This window comes from Helicoverpa zea, chromosome 8 (assembly GCF_022581195.2).
Source record: "Helicoverpa zea isolate HzStark_Cry1AcR chromosome 8, ilHelZeax1.1, whole genome shotgun sequence".
NCBI classification, from domain to species: Eukaryota; Metazoa; Arthropoda; class Insecta; order Lepidoptera; family Noctuidae; genus Helicoverpa; species Helicoverpa zea.
The window spans coordinates 534,385-552,606 of NC_061459.1; the positions used below are offsets into that span (position 1 = coordinate 534,385).

General features: G+C 37.4%; 4 protein-coding genes across 4 annotated transcripts; 1 reads left to right on the forward strand and 3 right to left on the reverse strand.

Moving 5' to 3' along the window:
• Nucleotides 1-435: 435 nt before the first annotated feature.
• Nucleotides 436-1,841, reverse strand: LOC124632747 (pre-mRNA-splicing factor ATP-dependent RNA helicase PRP16-like). Its single transcript, XM_047167706.1, has 4 exons — nucleotides 1,689-1,841; nucleotides 1,301-1,511; nucleotides 878-980; nucleotides 436-735 (listed from the first exon to the last, which is right to left on the reverse strand). The coding sequence occupies exons 1-4, from the start codon at nucleotides 1,839-1,841 to the stop codon at nucleotides 627-629; spliced, it is 576 nt and encodes a 191-aa protein (XP_047023662.1). The 3' UTR covers nucleotides 436-626.
• A 2,103-nt stretch (nucleotides 1,842-3,944) lies between these two features.
• LOC124632739 lies at nucleotides 3,945-6,762 on the reverse strand. Its single transcript, XM_047167696.1, has 5 exons — nucleotides 6,613-6,762; nucleotides 5,675-5,852; nucleotides 5,091-5,311; nucleotides 4,658-4,788; nucleotides 3,945-4,164 (listed from the first exon to the last, which is right to left on the reverse strand). Exons 1-5 carry the CDS (start codon nucleotides 6,760-6,762, stop codon nucleotides 3,945-3,947), a joined length of 900 nt encoding a protein of 299 aa, XP_047023652.1.
• A 193-nt stretch (nucleotides 6,763-6,955) lies between these two features.
• Nucleotides 6,956-9,668, forward strand: LOC124632751. Its single transcript, XM_047167709.1, has 5 exons — nucleotides 6,956-7,493; nucleotides 7,710-7,881; nucleotides 8,569-8,789; nucleotides 8,989-9,119; nucleotides 9,337-9,668. Exons 1-5 carry the CDS (start codon nucleotides 7,341-7,343, stop codon nucleotides 9,518-9,520), a joined length of 861 nt encoding a protein of 286 aa, XP_047023665.1. The 5' UTR covers nucleotides 6,956-7,340; the 3' UTR covers nucleotides 9,521-9,668.
• Nucleotides 9,664-16,381, reverse strand: LOC124632750. Its single transcript, XM_047167708.1, has 4 exons — nucleotides 15,517-16,381; nucleotides 13,282-13,501; nucleotides 12,138-12,330; nucleotides 9,664-11,333 (listed from the first exon to the last, which is right to left on the reverse strand). The coding sequence occupies exons 1-4, from the start codon at nucleotides 16,183-16,185 to the stop codon at nucleotides 11,195-11,197; spliced, it is 1,221 nt and encodes a 406-aa protein (XP_047023664.1). The 5' UTR covers nucleotides 16,186-16,381; the 3' UTR covers nucleotides 9,664-11,194.
• Between the last annotated feature and the right edge of the window lie 1,841 nt (nucleotides 16,382-18,222).

Consider the following 18,222-nt stretch of genomic DNA (forward strand, 5'->3'; position numbering starts at 1 on the left):
CTAGTTGCGAGTTTAAACGAGCTACTGAGTTATACTGAACTACTGATATAAAGATATGAAAGAGTGATTCATATCCCAGTGATTGAAAGATGCATATCTATCTTTTCTTTTCAATGACACATTTTGCCCATGTCTACTGTCAGACAATCTAAATACGTTTAGTTACTCCTCCTTTTTATCAACACGTACTGTCCTCTCTTTTTTATTTAGTCATACTATCATGCATGCAAAAAAAAAACTTATTAGTTGAGTAAAAAATATGAATTGATTTAACCTCAGTTTCAAAGCTTTTTACCCATAGGTGTGCTAAAAGTATGATATCTCTAAAATATTGAAACAAAACGTAACAACGCTCCGTTTTCCACTTCACACAATATCGGTATTTATCTTTATGTTGGTGTAGAATAAAATAACAGGACAACTTTCCACTTTTACTTATTTATTTAGATATCTTCTAAAATATGTACACACGTTTAATACTTATCTAAAGTCTAAAAGTGCTAACAACACCATCCTAGAAGTACTGCTACCCGATTACAGATGGCGCATCTAACATAGAAAAAGTACAAAAAGTTTTGCTCTACATTCTATCAGTCTAGCATTAATATCACAGATTGCTATTGTCCTCATTCTTCATCATCTTCGCCTCCCCAGGTGTACTTCTCGGGAAGCACGTAGTCTCTGGGATCATGGCCGACAGCTTCGACACCACCGTTGCCATCATCCGCGCCCTCTCTAGAAAACATAAAGAAAAAAGTTACTCATATTTTATTATATTCAGTGGATCTCCCTCATGCTGAACATAAATATTAATTTGCTTCAACCATAATCCATAGGTAGTTTTCAGAAGCTTGGAAAACTTGTTACATCCACTTACTTCAATTCTGAGTGCGTCTCGTCACTGCGTTGTTTCTGTTTCTTCTTCTTGGGACGATGATCCTCTTCATCGTCCAACTCTTCGGGTTCTCTTTCTCTTTCAGCTGAAATTATGTAAAAATAAAAGTAAGTGGCATATTATCCAGTCAATGTACTTATAAGAAAATAAATGAAAAGTTGTTGGTTTGCAGTTAGCAAGTCTTTTTATTGCTGAACAGATTCGTTTTTACAAAAAAATATTATTAGGCGGATTCAACTTTTTAAACCAGTTATAGTTGATTTCAATGATTGTTAATAAGAATTATTTTCAAACGCTCGGCAACTATTTGTTATTTTTAACCGAACCACTTGAAGAGCCTCTTTAAAAATTTCCGAGGTCTTCTAATCAGTTTTTCTGATTTACTATCACCATCGTCATCATCACCTAGTCTTTCATAGTTGTTGCTGTAGGCTCCATCCTGGCCTTTCTCCTCTTGTCCGTAGGAGTCTTGCTTCTCAAATTCGTAGTTGTCTCCCGCTTTCTTGTGGTAGGAGTCAAAGTGCTGATAGCCTTTCTTTCCACCCCCTGACTTCTTTCGGGAGTATCCAATCTCACCGTCACCTTCCCGTTGGACTGATTTGTGCCAGTCATCCGGCTGTGAGAGATAACTTGTTAAGTAAAGAGATATTAAGAAGTAGAAGATTTATGTGGAATTGTCCTTAACTATTGTAAATATTGAACTGATTTAAAAATATTTCGTATAGTAACGCCCTGTGCAGCCTTTATTAAATCAACTAAGTAATTTATATGTTTCACAACAAAATTTACTCACCGCAGCAGCTCGCGTTTCTCTGATGTACGATCCAACTGAGACGGTGTCATCGACCATCAGTAGGTCTTCAAGAGTGTTGGGTGCAGGGTTGGCAGGCAGGGCTGCGGCCAGCTGGAGCAGGCCCAGGGCAATAGTCGCGAATTTCATCGCCATTGCCGAATCTCTGGAATTGTGTTTTTATTAGATCAGTTCGTTGCTTTAGTTTAATTAGAGATAATTCCTTAGTTTGATGTATCTTTAAAGCTATCTCTCTCAAAATGACCCCAATACAAATGAATAGTTTATTTTAATTTGAATTTTCATTGAAGTATTCACAACTTGGCTTGGATGTGACACATTCGTTGATTCAACCACGGATACAATAGTCACTGATAATTAAAAAAAAACAAACGAGCAACAAATAGAACGTTACCTAATAAACTTTTTACTTACGTTAAAAAAGTGCAGTTGGTTGCTTAGACGCGTTCAGTTCGGTACCAACTCAGCACAATAATTCAATTCTTGTATTTTATATAACTCGATATTGCAGCTGCCTTGGTCTTTCACAACGGCTGGCTGACCTGTGATCGGTTCTTCTAGAGTACCTTCAACCAGGCTAGCGGTTTTTGTGAGCACTCTATAAATGCGATCTTTAAACTCACTTTTGTGGTTATCTTCGTGAGCTTGTGTGATGACCCGTGACTGGTCAACATTACTTTTTTAGATTTTTCTTTTGTTTGGCGGGCTTTCTTTAGTTTATTGTCATTTGCTCCAAAACGATTTTAACTTATTATAGATTAGGCAAGCACTTCATTACTTTTATTTTCTTTAAGAATAAATAGATAACTACAAAATGTAAGTACTGCTTTAGTTTCATCATTAAAAAGTTTTCATTCATTTGATACGTGATGGTATTAATTACTTGGGTGGACCCCATACTGTACTACGGCAAGCCTATCATTGCGCATAAACGATTTTCTACAAACGACCAGACTCAACTGCGTCCCCTTTATTTAACGCAGTCGCATTTACAAACTAATTACCACCATCTTCAATTGTGTCACCGAGTTTCTACGACCTTCAGGTATTTGTAATATTGGTAACTTGCCAGAAAATTGAATGTTTCATTACTTTAAATGCTGAGAATTACAATAGCTCATGATAAGCCAACACAGCATGAAATTGAGTAAATACCGCAGACACGAAATGAACTTGAGAAACCTATCGCCAATATGTCGCCGGTGAAAACAGATTTGATTATGAAACGACTTGATTAGGTATTACCTTACCTATTGTATGAGTTGCAAGAATGTTAAATGTACTCTGTCAAGATGGGACCGTTTCAGCAGATTTTTACTTTTGTGGAAAATGTTTGAAAGATGTTAAATATGAAAAGTAAGTTTGAAAATTGCAGTGTTCAAAATCGTGATACTTTTTTTGTAGTATGATGCAATAATTTTAAGAAGTTTAGCAAAGAGATAATAAAAGATTCACGCCTTGACCAATATTAATAAATATTAGCCAATCATTTGATGGTACAACAACTGATAAAAAATATTGCATTTCAGCAGCATTGTGGATTATGACTACTGGCTCTGATCGGTAACTCAGATCCAATAATGAAATGATAAATCTATGATTTCTGTATCATCATCATCCTCCTGTCCTTATCCCAATTTTATATGTGGTCGTTGCAGTATAACACGTAGGTACCTATCTGTTTGTAGCTAAAGGTCTCTGCACACAGAGAGCGCGGCGCGGCGGGACGGGACGGGACTCGACACTGAGCAGTTCTAATGTACTAGATATAACGCGTCGCGTCGCGTCGAGCGGGACGGCTCTGTGTGACGTCGTCCGTTAAAACTTTGAAGCCCAAACTAACAAATATTTGTACTGATTAAGGTAGAATTTTGTATTTCAATAGGTGAGAGATGGCTACTAAACCTACTTTCTATGCAGAGATGCGTGAAAAAGTTGCCTCCTGACGCAGGTAAACTAGTCAAGTTAACAATAAAACAAAATCTAAAATCAAAAAATAAAATAAAAAAAAATCATCCGTGAGGAGGTTTCTGTCTCTGGGACCCTAACCACCGGTACCTTGGACCCTGTGCCCGATATCGGTGGCAACCTATTTTTTATATTTTTAAATGTTTTTTATTTTTATATTTAATATTTAAAAATGTAAATGATATGTTCTAAATAAATAAATGACGAAAACAAAATCTTATATCAAAAAGTGTTTACTTTGCAGCCGTCATTAAGCCGCCATTATACGTTCTACTTATTCTTGGTTTCAGAGCTTAAATCATTTTCTATATTCTTGTCTGTATGAGCGGTGTACACGGAGATGAAGTTACTAGCTTTCGGAGTAATGTGTCCTTTGGGTGTGGGCATTGTTTCAGTAATACGAGTTCTTTTGTCTTTCAGTGCGTCGGATATAACATCATAAGTCAGCTGCCATTCTTTCTGCAGTTTCAGTTCGTCGATAGCATTTGCTCTGAAAGATGGTTTTCTTTTAGCATATCACAATATTTTAAAAATATAGGGGGTCACTCAGATCAAAGAAAGGGGGTAAAGCATAATTCATGTTGTGAGAAAGGTGATGAGTATGAACGTGAACGGATATAGTGGCAGAGGACGACCAAAGAAACGATGGATGCACTGTGTGAAAGTGGATATGGTTAGAAAGAATGTTACTTGCCAGATGACGGCAGATAGAAGAGTATGGAAGGCACATGCTGCACCGACTCCAAATAAAATTTTGGATAAGGGCAGGAGGATGATGATGATGATGATGGGGTAAAACTTATGCCTTGCTACACAGCTTCTTTAGGAGTTGGCTTTGATCTTTGGTATCGGGATTGCAGAGTTCAAAAAGTCAGTAGTTCCAAGTAATACCCTGGTACCGCTTAAACCAATTAAACTTCAAGCTGATCCCAAAATAGTTGGGTGAATCTTGATGATATCTTAGAAACGAAGGATTTACTTACACAGCGTCGTCAGTTACATCAAACCGCAAGACTGGAAAGCCGACATCGCGACCCCTCTGTATAGCGTTTTTAACCAAGACGTGAACTATCTCCGTGTTTTTCGGAGAGTCGCGAGGAACTATGAGGATGACCTGACACAAAATAGTTAACAATTATTAAAACTTGTAACTACAAATCTCAGTCGGTGAGGAATAATTACTTAGATCAGAATTTTTGACAGAAATACAACTAAATTACATGTTTACAGAAAAATTTTGGGCATCATACAATAAGCTGTTGCCAAGTAAAGATAAGTTTCCAACCTTTAATTTATTAGCCATTGTTTGCGAAATATGTAAAGCTTTTGAAACGCACTTTTAAAGTACTATATAAAATTTTACCATCAACAGCTTTCAAAATACGGAAACACGTGTAAAGTATGAGCTCGTATCACCTGCAATATGTTATGGACGTGGTACTTGTCGTGCAGGGCGGGCGCGCGCAGGCAGTGCGCCGTGAAGTGCATGAGTCGGCGCGAGCGCGAGCATCGCACGCAGCGCGCCCACCGCTCCAGCAGGCTGGCGTCCCACGGGCACACCGACATGCCTAGCGCCAGGCCACGGATCTGCGACCAGCCGCGCCGGGACTCCTGCTGCTCAGCTAGCATGGAGTGACCTGACAACACTCACACTTATAATCTTCCTCCTGTCTTTAACAGACGCTCTGGTCTACCTATGAAAGGACAGCAACACTATTCGCGGTCAATCCGTGGATGCGTGACCTCTATGTGACAATCAGTTATCGGAGTTCAAAAGTTCGTTATACTAGATACTTAAATCTCTAATAGATGTTACATACAATAAGCCAGAAACTCTGACAATCAGTTTTACTAAGGAGTATCGTCTGTGTGGCCTAGGTGGGTTCAACTAGGTTGAAGAAGTTTGATACGCTGTTAAGTACTGTACCTATGTAAAACACCGACACCAACACATTTGTAAAGCTGTAAAGGTGCACATAATCAGTAAGAAGTTTCCGTACCTTGTGCCAATGCCCTAGCAACGTAATCGCATAGCACGAGGTGTGAGGCAGATGGGGGTGCGACGACTCCCGGCCACGCAGCCTTGGCATGCTCGCGCACGAAGCGCAGCACTCGAGGCACGTCGGCTGGCCGCGCGCGACGCACTCTCACGCGGTCCTCATTCTCGGTGCCCTGCACCTGAAACGCGCATGACAAGCTCAATCAAAGCTTCATCCGTGGAAGGGCCCAAGTCAGGCAACCAAACCAATCGGTCCACCAGGAATTTAGCAATGAAGAAGAACCAGAACATGCTATTTTAATAACATGGGGTAAAGACACAAAGTTTATCAAGGCTTATAATGAATGAAGTAAAACATCAAGAATGAGGATTTCTTAATTTCTTTGCGAGTTAGATCAGTGAAAAAGTTGCGTATACGAGTGCTAAGTAATTTAAATCCAACTTCCGATAGGGTGGATACTCAACATAATATCTATGACTCGCAAGTATTATTTTCACAACAAGTGTTTGATACTGACGTTGCAAAGAAAGTAAGGAATAGTTAGTCATGATTGTGTAAGACTTATGTAACCATGCTACTTTAGATATCTCGTTACACAGTAGGTACACCTATAGATAAGTAGTTAATGTAATGGAAATACATTTCTTGTTTCATGTTTAGTCAGACGTTACCTTTTATTATGGACCCACTGTGCCGATTAGTTACAGTTATTATTATCTGAAAAAGTTAACACCTGCAGAGAGCCTGGTTTTGATCTCTGTATATTTGTCTAAAAAAATATACCTATCTTTATGAGAGAAACCTAATTAATCTTCACCACAGAAGAAATTACTCATCAGCCGGTTGATGACCAACTTTAACCTGCTTTTGTATAACAACCTTCATTGATTGAGCTACACTTGACAACAATAGTTCATTGGCCTTCTAGTGAGGAGTACCTTAGAGCTGACCACAGCATGCTTTGAATTCACATCTTGTTTGTCAGTGTGGGCTCTCCGGGGGCTGCAGAGGCAGCTGAGCGCGACTTGCGGTTTTCTAAAACTCTGTTTCGCTGTAAATAATCTGAACAAACTTGACAACGCGGACATACTGGGGCAGCCGAGAATGATTACTTTTGTTTCATTTAAATTTCTTAAATCTATTTATGCCTGTTTAGCATGTTTAGGTCTTTTAATTGAATTTATAATTTAATAAAAAATAACCAAATGTATAATATGGTGGCATAGTGACGGTTGCTTTGACAGTTTGTTGGTTTTAACGTTTGGCTTTCTGAATTTGAATTGTTTTTCTACCGGCCAGGTTGAGAAAAAAAGTTTGTAATTGCTAGATTTGTACTTTTTTTATAAATTGCTCAAGAAAATTGCAAAAACAAAATTTTATGTAGAATTGAATCATCATCCTGCCCCTATCCATGTAAGAATGAATGTAAGCTATACTTTTTATAAAAGGGTTGTATAAATTTTTTTAAATGACAAATATTGATTTGAAATATTCTCCTCGATGACCATTTGCGAATTTATGAGACCGTCATCTGTCAGCATCCGAATTAATTCCTTTCCATCTCTCAGAACCATGTCGTAAAATTATTTCAAAAATAAAAATAGCAATAGGTAAAAATAGAAAAAATATTATGAAATCATGAAGTAGACTAAGGCCAGGGGTAACAATGCAGTGTTTGAACACGCTGAGAGCCGGCGCGCAGCGGCTGTCGCACGCGGCGCCCACGTTCCACTTGCCTCCCCAATACAACCTCATGACGAAAAGGTTCAAGAGGCAATCTCCATGCGATTATATCTTAATACCTAAGGATAAGAAACCGGTGAGCTACTCAAACTTTAATGCTAGGTACTTATCGCATAACTACCATACAAATCTTATATGGCTAGCTGCTTTCTGTAATTTTCTCCACGTCTCGAAAGAACTAATAAAAAAAAATCTACTGGAAATCTTCTATCTCCATACCACAGCTAGCTTTAACTTTAGTGGTTTCAGAGTTTGGTTCCTAGTAACACGTTCTCATTTTTTATTATTGCAGTGTTTCGATATTCGCAACGTAACGATAGAACGAGCGACAGAATGTCACTCAAGGATGATTCGTTCGTTCCTCTACACGCACTACTGGCCTCGGGAGCCGAGCGTCATCAGCTTATGGATGCCCATCAATAGCCCCTATCTCGATATACTTACCGACAAATACTCTCATTCTGGTGAGCAAGACAAGCCGATAAATAAAACCACCACTAGATAGATAAACCACCGTATATCATGAAAGCTGAGAGTTAAAATCTGGTCAATCAATAATAATTATATCTTACACATGTGTCCATTACCTATTACGCACCACGCCTTCCAAAGCCTTTCGAAAATTCACTATTTGTGTACATTAATACTAAGGTGATCTTCACACTGCCCCGCATCACGCTGCATCTTGCGTGTCGACGCACCTACGCGCGTTCCTGCGGGAGTGCAGATCTGCATCATCGTGCGGGTTTTTCACGCACTCACGCGCGTAGGTGCGTTTTGTAAATTCACGCACAGCGAGTTCCATTTTCAAATATACACGTCACGCCCATTCAAAATCACGCGCGGCATTGCGGGATTCAGTGTACCATACCTTGCGTCTCGCCCCGCACCTACGCGCGGGGGTGCGTGTTTCTCCGCATGTATGTGCGTGATCCGCATGAACGCGCGTGGATGCATTTTCAGTGTGTTGGACTATGCGTGTTTTCCATACAAACGGAGATATTTCCATACAACGGAAAAAAACGCATCCACGCACTACGCTGCATCATGCGGGGCAGTGTGATAATCGCCTTAGTCTTACAGCTGTACCTTTGTTTGGTTTCTGTTTACTTATTTTTCGTCCCAATGCTCAAACCTAATCCATTCCGCAGGAGAGCGACTCCTAGCCTTCGAGCGCATCCCGCGTACATCTGAACGCAAGCTGATCGGCATCACGATTGCCAACAGGGTCTATCCCTGGATGATCAAGGAGCTGGTTGAGTGGGCTCACTGCACCCCCTCCAAGCCCGAACGACACAGGATGTTTTTCTGCGCCCATTGCCTGCAGAGTCCCAACTTATTTAAGAAGTATAATGTTGACTATATTTATGATGTGAGTATATAATGGACAAACTATTGTTGGAGCTGGTTTTAGCAATCTGCGAGGATCTGATGTCTGTCATAGATCATTTATCATTCTGCCTGGACCGTATAATCTCAATGTATTTTTGGCGTTTATATATTTAGTATTGTAGTTCAAAAAAATTTAATGATAATAATGAAGTATCTTATTATACCCACTGCGTTGTCAGATCGAAGTACTGGGTACTTCGGCCGACGTGACAGGTCAGGGTGTGGGCACCATGCTGCTGAAGACAATCCTCGCCAGTGCGCGGGAGTTGCGCCACCCGGTCGTGCAGGTCGTGTCCAAAAGTCAATATACGTAAGTTATGGTTTTTTCTGTCATTTTTCTGTAGTCCATCATCCATTCATAAGCACTGCGATATGAAGTTCCTATTAGTAAACCAGCATATTATTATCAAGCTTTATGCCAAAGTTAATGGATCAGTCAATCAGATAGATTTGAAGCAAGGTTATTTTTATAACTATTAATTGAGAACAATTTATAAGTTAATCTTAAACGTGAAATCAATTTTCAGTTCAAGGATTTGTGAAAAATGTGGCATGAAACGAGTTTGGGCCATGGATTACACAGAGTTCGTAGACGACTGCGGGCAGCGCGTGTTCTTCCCGAGGCGACCTCATCACACTGTTGGCGTTTATGTTAAATACTTTGACCCCAAGAAGGGAATGGAACTTCCATGTAAACGAAAACCTCAATGAGGATTGATATTCAACTTAAACCAGTGCGAGTACTAAGTGACATAAATAATGCTGTTAAGATATTCCGCGTACAAGCTGTTTGTTACAGAATTCCAATTTTATAATCAAACTTATTTTAAAAATGGACAATTAAAACAAACTGCAAATATATGTTTCTTTTAATAAAAACAATACAAAAATATAAAATTCAGAAACGCTAACGGAAATAAATATTACTATAACTGTTCATATCTAATATTATTTGATCCCTCGTAGGCACTATATCATTTTGGTATTAGAATATTTTACTTCTAGACTATTCTAGAGCATCATTAGGAACATAATTAAAAAACTTTCCAAAGTATAGCTGACGGAAATGAACGGCTCATCAGTAAATACTGAAACATGTCTGGAGTATAAAAAATTATCAAATTACGAAACTATTTTGTACAATAAGCCTATCATACAAACAAAATGTATAGATCTTTTTATAGTAAAAACCTGAAAGAAGTTGATCTGACAGCAGAACTGCCTAAATAAGAAACAATACTTCCTACTAAAGGTTCTAACATTAATCTGGAAGAACAAAATCGAGTTAATGAATACGTTACTGACGACGAAGCTATAAAATAACCTACTGAAATAGTTTGCCAAATTAATGAGCTCACAAAAAATGAGTTCAGACTAACAAAAAGTGTTGCACTATTCAATGTACAAGGGACATGTTCGATTCGTCGCGGTTACGTCAACCAATATTTGCGCAGCAGTCAATGTTTGGTTCCAGTGGATATTAAAGTTATCTAACTTAGAACGTAAGAAGAAATTACAGATTCATTGAAGATTAGGTTTTACAATTAGAGAGTAAAGTAAGAAGATGATCAAAATTAATTGCTTGATAATTAATCTAAAGCAATTACTAAAAAGGAATAAAAACTAATAAAGGCAATTATATAGACAGAAATGAAACTTTAGATTTAGGCAATTAGACTTTTTGTTTGCCAAAAAACAAGAAAGTAACTTGTTTTGAACTAAACGCAAGTCACGTATTAAAACGCAATGATGAAGAACTTAATAGAAATTAGGAAATAATCAATTTAGTTAAAATGAAAGTTTTTAACGAAATAGAATCAATTATGTATGCCTTATTAAATCACTTTCGATGTAAAAGCCCTTTAACTTTTTATACTAGAAAGAAAAGATCATTATTAATACAAATTTTTTTTTTAATCAAACATTGACTGCAACTTGTTCAATTATTCTGTTCGTTTCGGGTCAGTTCTAATTTCCATTTAATTACAACTATTATGCGATTGTTAAGAAGCCATGAAAATAATTAACTGTCGGGTTGCACCATCAGACCAGATAAGCAACTGAATAATGAAGATTACGTTTTAGCTGTTTTTTGTGATAAATAAATAAAATAAGCGCCGGTTTTAAGATTCCTAAGGTCCTGGTTTATATGTAGGATTAATTAATTCATCATCAGCTTGGCCTTAGACACTGCAAATAACGTTTAATATTCTGTACAAACTTAACTATAGTCTACAAGACAACTTAACCAAAACCTACAAATAGCAAAAACGTCGTCTTTCCAAAGTTTTCGCTTCACACAAACTATAAACCAACATCCCTAAATGGCAAATAACGCAACAGAGTTCCAATAGAAATTGACTCTTAAGACCTAAGTGGTAGGATCTAGTTTTTCTTGTAGCTCCACTGGGATCCTCCTTCCTTGCCTCCCTTCTTGCCGTGGTCGGAATGGTTTTCGTGATGGTGTTCATGGCCGTGCTTCCCATGGTAGCCTTTGTGGTCTGCGTCCACATGACCCTTGTTGCTGGAAAATAAAATAGTCTAACTTTAATATTATGTATTTAATAAGACATCCAGGAGACCAGTGTTTAGTATCTGGTATAAGTGGCCTTGTAGATTTAAGAAAATAAGTTATGAATTCCACAATTATCATTTTCATAACATTTTATCGGATTTGTACTCGGTGAACCCGAAGAACAATCTCTACTGATTGAATAATTAAGGAATCACCCATGGGTAAGACGAACATGCTCATCCTACAACGACGGATTATATATGATCTAAAAATATCTTGTAGTGCAGTTATTTCCTGCAATTCACCTGCCCGGCTTGTTGACTATGATATCCTTTTGTACACGTGATACACACGTGATATCTGAGTACAATGCGATCTGGCGTGTATTTACTTATCCAAATATCTGTGATATAACTACGGTCAAGTTAAGTCATAGGTTGCAATGGTCACAGGGCCAATCAAATCAATGCCAGTTAAACTATAATTGGTTACACTTGCTTTGGTTTGGATGGGTAACTATCCGTTTTATAAAAACAAAACAATTTTAATGCATTGAACGTTGCGATGTGATCAGGAATTTAGAATCACAAAATAAACTTTAGGTCTTCTGTGAAGTCTGGTTGTATGTCTATTCTGTTATTTTAAAAGCTGATAACAGATTTGTAAAAGATATTAGGTAGTGAAAATTGATGATTGTACATTTATAGTCCAAAAGCCTTCAAATCTTTCATGAACTATCAAGATATATCACCAACTTATGTAAAGAAGCGTTTCCAATAAGTTCAACATCAATGAATTCAAACATTTTCATACCTGTATCCCTTCTTTCCTTTCTCAACGAAGTCGTGTCCAGCATTGACATGATGGGCCTTCTTCTTGCCGCTCTCATTGCTCGCGTGCTTGGCATTGAACTTGCCGTATCGGTGGTGTTCACCACTCTTGTGGAAGTCATCGTAGAACTTGTGCTCCTTGTGAAACTCGTCCTTGTGGTACTTGTTGTGGTAGCCTGGAAGATTTTGGAAAAGCGTCTACAGATTTTGGACAGAAAATTGATGAAAAATTCATTTCAGAGTATTATTTTTGACCCGAAAGCTCAAGATCACCTGTTACATTATACAGAGAAACATTCAATGAATACGATACTGTGGTTACACTTATTGGTCAATCATGATTTCAACAGGAGCTAATTTAAATAATATCCTACTGTAACAATACGTCAAACGATGTAATAAGCTTTAATTTTATAAGGAAAACTAATGTTACGATAGTCAATAGCTGTTATAAAAGGAGTACAATGAAAGTCGTGACGCCCCAAATTTTAGGTTACAAGACAAGTACATTTTTTGTCATACAATATAAATTTCCGAAATCAGCATGAAGACAAATTAAATAGAAGTTTAGTCACGTACATCTTGCAACTAGTTGAGCTCGTTCCCAATTTGTTTGATTATGACAGTGAAAAGGATTTTGAAGTGCAACCTCGCAAGTAATTCTTTGTGAACGAATCAATAGAAAATTTTAGTATTGCGGTTGAGGTCAAATCAAATTGAATTCGAATAACAAATAACTTTACGTAACTCGGCTTTCACTTGCCCGCAAATTGTTACATTTTCTATTATAACAGGTTGAGTTGGGACTTGCTTTGCCCAAATAACTGTTTCGTTCTAACTAATCGATTAACGTAACTTTACATAATACGTGTCCAAGTTTTTTAGCCGTATCGTCTTTCCTTGTTGTCGATGCTGTTTTGTCAGTTTTTGTTACTCTCAACTTGTCGATGTGAAGTTGCTTTGTTCGACGTTGCACATACTTATGTAGTCAAAACTTTGTGATATTTACTTCATCCAATTATATTATTTTTTCGATCCGTTCTTTTATTGTCATCTTATTTAATTAAACCAACTAAAAAAATTATCTATGCAAGTATAAAGTGTCAATTTTGAATCTTTGAACTCACCTTTAGTCTTGTGTCCTTTCTTATGTCCCTTCTTCTCATCAAACTTGGCTCCCCTCTGTCCAAACGCTTCTTCTTCGTGACTGCCCTTATGACCAGCATGGTCGTGATGTTTCTTCTTCTTCCCTGCAGCTTCCTCGTACTCCTTTCTATGATGTTCATCAGTCTTGAAACCTTTGCCTCCTTTGTCTAAGTAGTGGTCTTGGTGATAGCCTTTGGAGGTCTGTAATGTGTGAAATTGAAAATTTTAGTAGTATTGTCTTAATCTGTGCTTCATACTTTGGAAGTATTGAATGTAATAATAAGAGGGTCAGGTGTTGTTGATATGGTTTTAACTTTGGCTGAGATAGTCAATTACTTTTGCTAATACGTTCTTATGAATGGTGCTTTTGGTTCTTTCATCAATCATAATAGTTAAAACATAAAGGAATAGGTAGGTATATAAGTAGTAGTAGTATATTTCTTCAATAATGTCTCAACTCATGAGGTTCTTTGAATAACTAAGACAAATTAAATACTTGCATAATGATAACGTAACAATTAACAGTACTGAACTAGAGATATCGTTATCCATTCAAACTTTATAAATATTAGTATAGAGTTTGAACTTGTGTGCTAGTACATACAAATTTATACTATGAAGTATTTTCCCACACCTTGAGAATGTCACTATTTTATATTTTAATGATCAATGTTATTATATTTCGAGTTAACGACACTACTTGGATATGACAACAACTTTATTTTACCTTTGTTTCATGTTTTAACTAGGTAAATTGGTTGTATTTGTTATGTAAGTAACAGTACGTATTTCTTTATATAATCATTATAATACCTATCTGTACCTAACAGGCACTGATATTATTGTCTTTGAAAATATCAGTAACACCTTTATAAATGACATGACCGCTTGTTTTTGTTTTAAACAAAGGGTTAACACATTTTGAGATGATTTGTATGATATACCCTCGCTGATTCCTATCATATTTGATATTTTGTACAAATACTTAGGGTTCATTACATTCACAATAGATTAAAAATAATTCAGGTTCATTCATCTTCTTGAAAACAATTTCTACACATGAAATATGTGCGAAAATTGTTTATGTAACAAAACTGTCACAATACTAGACTCACATTTAGACAAAATACGTCATCATGGAACTGAAATAGCTTTGCCCTTTGAATACCTTGAAATAGAACATAGAACTTTGCGCCAAAAATAAATCTTACGAGCATTAGACTAACGATGTTGTTATTATTTAGTTAGATACAACATAATACTATGTATCTGTAATATTATTTATTCATAGTAATTACTTATGATTACAATACCTACTATCTGTAGCCTACATCAGAGTTAAGATAGGGGTATTGGTTACACACAATACCAATATTATGCTGCTGCGGTTAGAAATTCTCTGCTAGTTATAATAGATAAAGGTCAGCAACCCAATGTACTTCAATATTACATACTTCAGATTATGCATATATTATTGATCGTAAATGTAGTCAAACTGTTTATTATTATTAACAAATTAAACAAAAGCGAGGCCCACAAATGCGTGTTTTTGATGACGGACTCCTAGAGTCCGGTAAACAGTTGAAGGGATATGATGATGATGATGAGAGAAAACTTCAAACTAATGTGACAGGAAAACATCATAAGGAAATCTTAAATCAATAGCTTTAGTATCGCAAAGCCGCTCTAGGAAAAGATGAGTTAATTACCTGGGAGATAATTTAACACAGGTATTTAGGACCTTTTTAATGGTTTCTGTTTACCGGTTTCGGAGCACCTTTATCCGGCGATGTATCTGTTTATCTACACATAATTTTAAAATTCTTCAACAGTTTAAATTTTTATCTATTTGTTGTATTTGTTTAGAAATCTTGATTATTTACAGCAACGAATGTTTTTGTTGTCATTTCCGCGTTGCACAAGTGTCACGCGTCCTGGTTTCCTCTGATTACTTTAGCGAATTTAATTAGGTATAATAAAAACCAATAGGTACTACGACAATATTTGTCATTTCTTGAAAAGATATCTAGTGCTTGTCATCTTAACTGGATTATTTTGGCATTGCATTGGCCCCCATGGAAGAGTTTTGATGAACAGCTGACAGTGGTTCAATGGTATTTTTTTAGTTAGTACCTAACCTTATCATCATCATCAAAGAAAAGCTCAATCAAAATTTATCCTTAGATATGGTGTATGATAAATGATGTCACACTCACCTTACCACCGTGCTCATTATAATGTCCTGCATGTTTAGCATGTCCTCCTCCTTGACTATGACCATGAGCATGCTTGGAGTGATGTCCTGTCGGTGCACCATACAGGTCTCCTCCCGGAGCCAGCTGCTTCGGAGCCTGGATCAACGGCTCGGCAAGCACGGGCACTGGGATAGGATGCTCAGCAGGTAGGGGGTTCGAAGCCAAAGGAACAGCCACCGGTGGACTCGCGATAAACTGAACAGGTCCACCCAAAGGTTCCGCAGGAGCAGCAGCCTTTGCCGCTTCAGCAATGTTAGCACTATTCACATCAGGTTTCAAGTACCGAGGGCTCGGGACGTACACCTTGTGGTAGTGGTTGGCGCTGGCTGCGAGCATCTCCTCGTAGGGCGGCGATGCCATCTCGCCATCGTCAGTGAACTCGTGGACTTCATACTGATGCACTTGACGGGGCACTCGCACATAATCCGCTGAGCGCCGTTCTCTCGGCTCACAACACCTCTTGACACGGATATGCTCCTCGAACGGTCCTGCATCGTGAACATCACGTTTACTCCTGGATTGCTCGTAGTCATCATAAGAGTCATCCACGTCTTCTTCTTCCACCCATGGCTCCTCTGCCACCTCGGCTGCAGCGATCGCCAGCAACAGCAGAATGACCGCTGGCCGCATATCGTTCTATAAATGATCTGAAACTATTCTATTTTTTTGTTTTATAGTTCTGAACCTTTCACCGTTGGCTAACAAAGGATCTTGCTAAATGCAGTTGCGATGTCAGGTTTATATGAGCGGGTGGGTAAATGTTTGTGGAGTGCGGGCGGCCGGGCGCGCGGTACGGTCTGCACTGACACAGGCGTGCCGCACCACCTAGAAAGCGTATAACGTCACGGAGCAAATTAGTTTTCCCGGTGCATTATTTTCGCGATTTTTCGACCGCAGTGAAAACAGCGGCCGTGAATTGAATTAAACTTTTACTAATGGATCGGCCGTGAGATCCGGTTGCATAACGCAATTATGGTGGAACTAAACGATTTGTATGCGTGAACTCTGACAGAAGATGTAACTCATGGCTTGCAGGTAGTAAGCTGAAAAAATGTTTTCGTTCTACCTGGTTTTATTTACAAACAATAAATATTACGCACAGTGTCACCGATTTATTGTTGGCAAACAAGTTCAAGATTTTCGATGGTATAAAATTGAGGTGTGTGAATATTAGGTATTTTTTATATATTTTATCTAATATTAAGTCTGTTTTAAACATCGAAGTTATAATTTTATCAAATTAATATAAAATTAAAATCTCTTTTGCGTTTTCTGCGTACCTTCGCAAATAAATAAACAAAACGCTGCGTAGACGCATGTTAGTATGAATCACATCGCTAGGACAAGAGTGGGAGATAACATGATTAAATATTATCTGTACAAAGACGTCAATGGGCGTAAATACGGATTCACTTCCAGTTAAGGAACTTTATTTAAATCGTGTTGCAAGATTAGTAAACAATTTTGCAGGTATACTTAAGATAATATAACTTCATCTACCCTACCTACCCATTTTTCTTATAATTATTTTAATATAACGCGATAAAATCCGTAAAAGTAGTTTTATTTAAATGTCTATATATTCGCGTAAGTGTCAGAAATCAATATACAGTTGACGTCAATTAAATAAACTGCGTGTAAAAAGAAGGAAAAATATTGATTTGACCTATCGAAATTCTTTACGTTAGGCAATTACGTAACTCTTTCCAAAGATATGAACTAAATAATATAGTAGTCTGTGATGTTCTCCCTAATTCTTTTAGCAATTGTATGGCTTATGATATTAAAATGAGCTAGCTAGGTAATTAAAATCTACGAAAACATGTTTTTGCTTTGACCTCTGCTTGCTCAAAAGCTTTTTGCGTAGATATTAAAATTGAATATTTGATGGATTTTCTTTTTATTTAAGTACCAAGTTACAATGACACTTAACAAGAAGACATGACAAAAAATATCAACAAAAACAAACAAGGTAAATAAGATATTGAGAAACATAATTCAGTAAAACCGTCAGTCTTAGAAAAAACAGTCGTCTCAGATCCAGTGTCTCTGTAATTAAAATTAACTATTACGATATTTTGTGGACAAAAAGCAGTTGATTCCGTCGAATATGACCTCAACATAGAAGCAGAGGTTTTATTCAGCAAAAGGTTCCGTAACACAACCTCTCCTTGACCAAGATGGCTGCTGCAATGTGTTTTTACTTATTTTGATTAATGAGCCAATGCGTATTCCCGAGTAAAAAGTTAATTAATTTTAAACATAGTACGGTAGACTGCACATCAGTGGTAACTGTCATGCACCTTAACTCAATAGTAATAAGTACGATTTTCCTATAAAACTGTTACCACTGACCTGAAGTTGACTGTACATAATTTCATTTTCATTGAGATTCTGCAATTAGTGATACTGAAGTTATAAGCACACAGGGTTAATTGTTTGCGAGAACAGAAGTGCAAATAATTCGAATTATTTTTTTCAGTAGTATGGCATCGTTCACACCAAACGTATTGTCCGCCGCTGACTGTGAGCGCGCGTTACGCAGTTTATTGCTTTTCCATATATATTGAAATTGTCGTTCACACCGAACCGACTATACGCTGTTACGTCGTCTGTTGTAGCTGACTCTCAGTAGCCGATTATTTTACTACGCGACTATGCACGGCG

Bases quoted from the DNA above. Each gene is read 5' to 3' on its own strand.
- LOC124632750 (XM_047167708.1), bottom strand. From the start codon at position 16,185: ATGCGGCCAGCGGTCATTCTGCTGTTGCTGGCGATCGCTGCAGCCGAG. The intron at 13,502-15,516 runs GTGAGTGTGACA...CACACATTACAG, and splicing joins ATAATGAGCACGGTGGTAAG to ACCTCCAAAGGCTATCACCA. The intron at 11,334-12,137 runs GTATGAAAATGT...TTTATTTTCCAG, and splicing joins AAAGGAAAGAAGGGATACAG to CAACAAGGGTCATGTGGACG.
- LOC124632739 (XM_047167696.1), bottom strand. From the start codon at position 6,762: ATGTCCGCGTTGTCAAGTTTGTTCAGATTATTTACAGCGAAACAGAGT. The intron at 5,312-5,674 runs GTACGGAAACTT...GAGTGTTGTCAG, and splicing joins TGCTAGGGCATTGGCACAAG to GTCACTCCATGCTAGCTGAG. The intron at 4,789-5,090 runs GTGATACGAGCT...ATTTTGTGTCAG, and splicing joins ACGTCCATAACATATTGCAG to GTCATCCTCATAGTTCCTCG.
- LOC124632751 (XM_047167709.1), top strand. From the start codon at position 7,341: ATGCAGTGTTTGAACACGCTGAGAGCCGGCGCGCAGCGGCTGTCGCAC. The intron at 7,494-7,709 runs GTGAGCTACTCA...TTATTATTGCAG, and splicing joins TACCTAAGGATAAGAAACCG to TGTTTCGATATTCGCAACGT. The intron at 9,120-9,336 runs GTAAGTTATGGT...ATCAATTTTCAG, and splicing joins GTGTCCAAAAGTCAATATAC to TTCAAGGATTTGTGAAAAAT.
- LOC124632747 (XM_047167706.1), bottom strand. From the start codon at position 1,841: ATGGCGATGAAATTCGCGACTATTGCCCTGGGCCTGCTCCAGCTGGCC. The intron at 1,512-1,688 runs GTGAGTAAATTT...TATCTCTCACAG, and splicing joins GAGAAACGCGAGCTGCTGCG to CCGGATGACTGGCACAAATC. The intron at 981-1,300 runs GTGATGATGACG...ACATAATTTCAG, and splicing joins CAACAACTATGAAAGACTAG to CTGAAAGAGAAAGAGAACCC.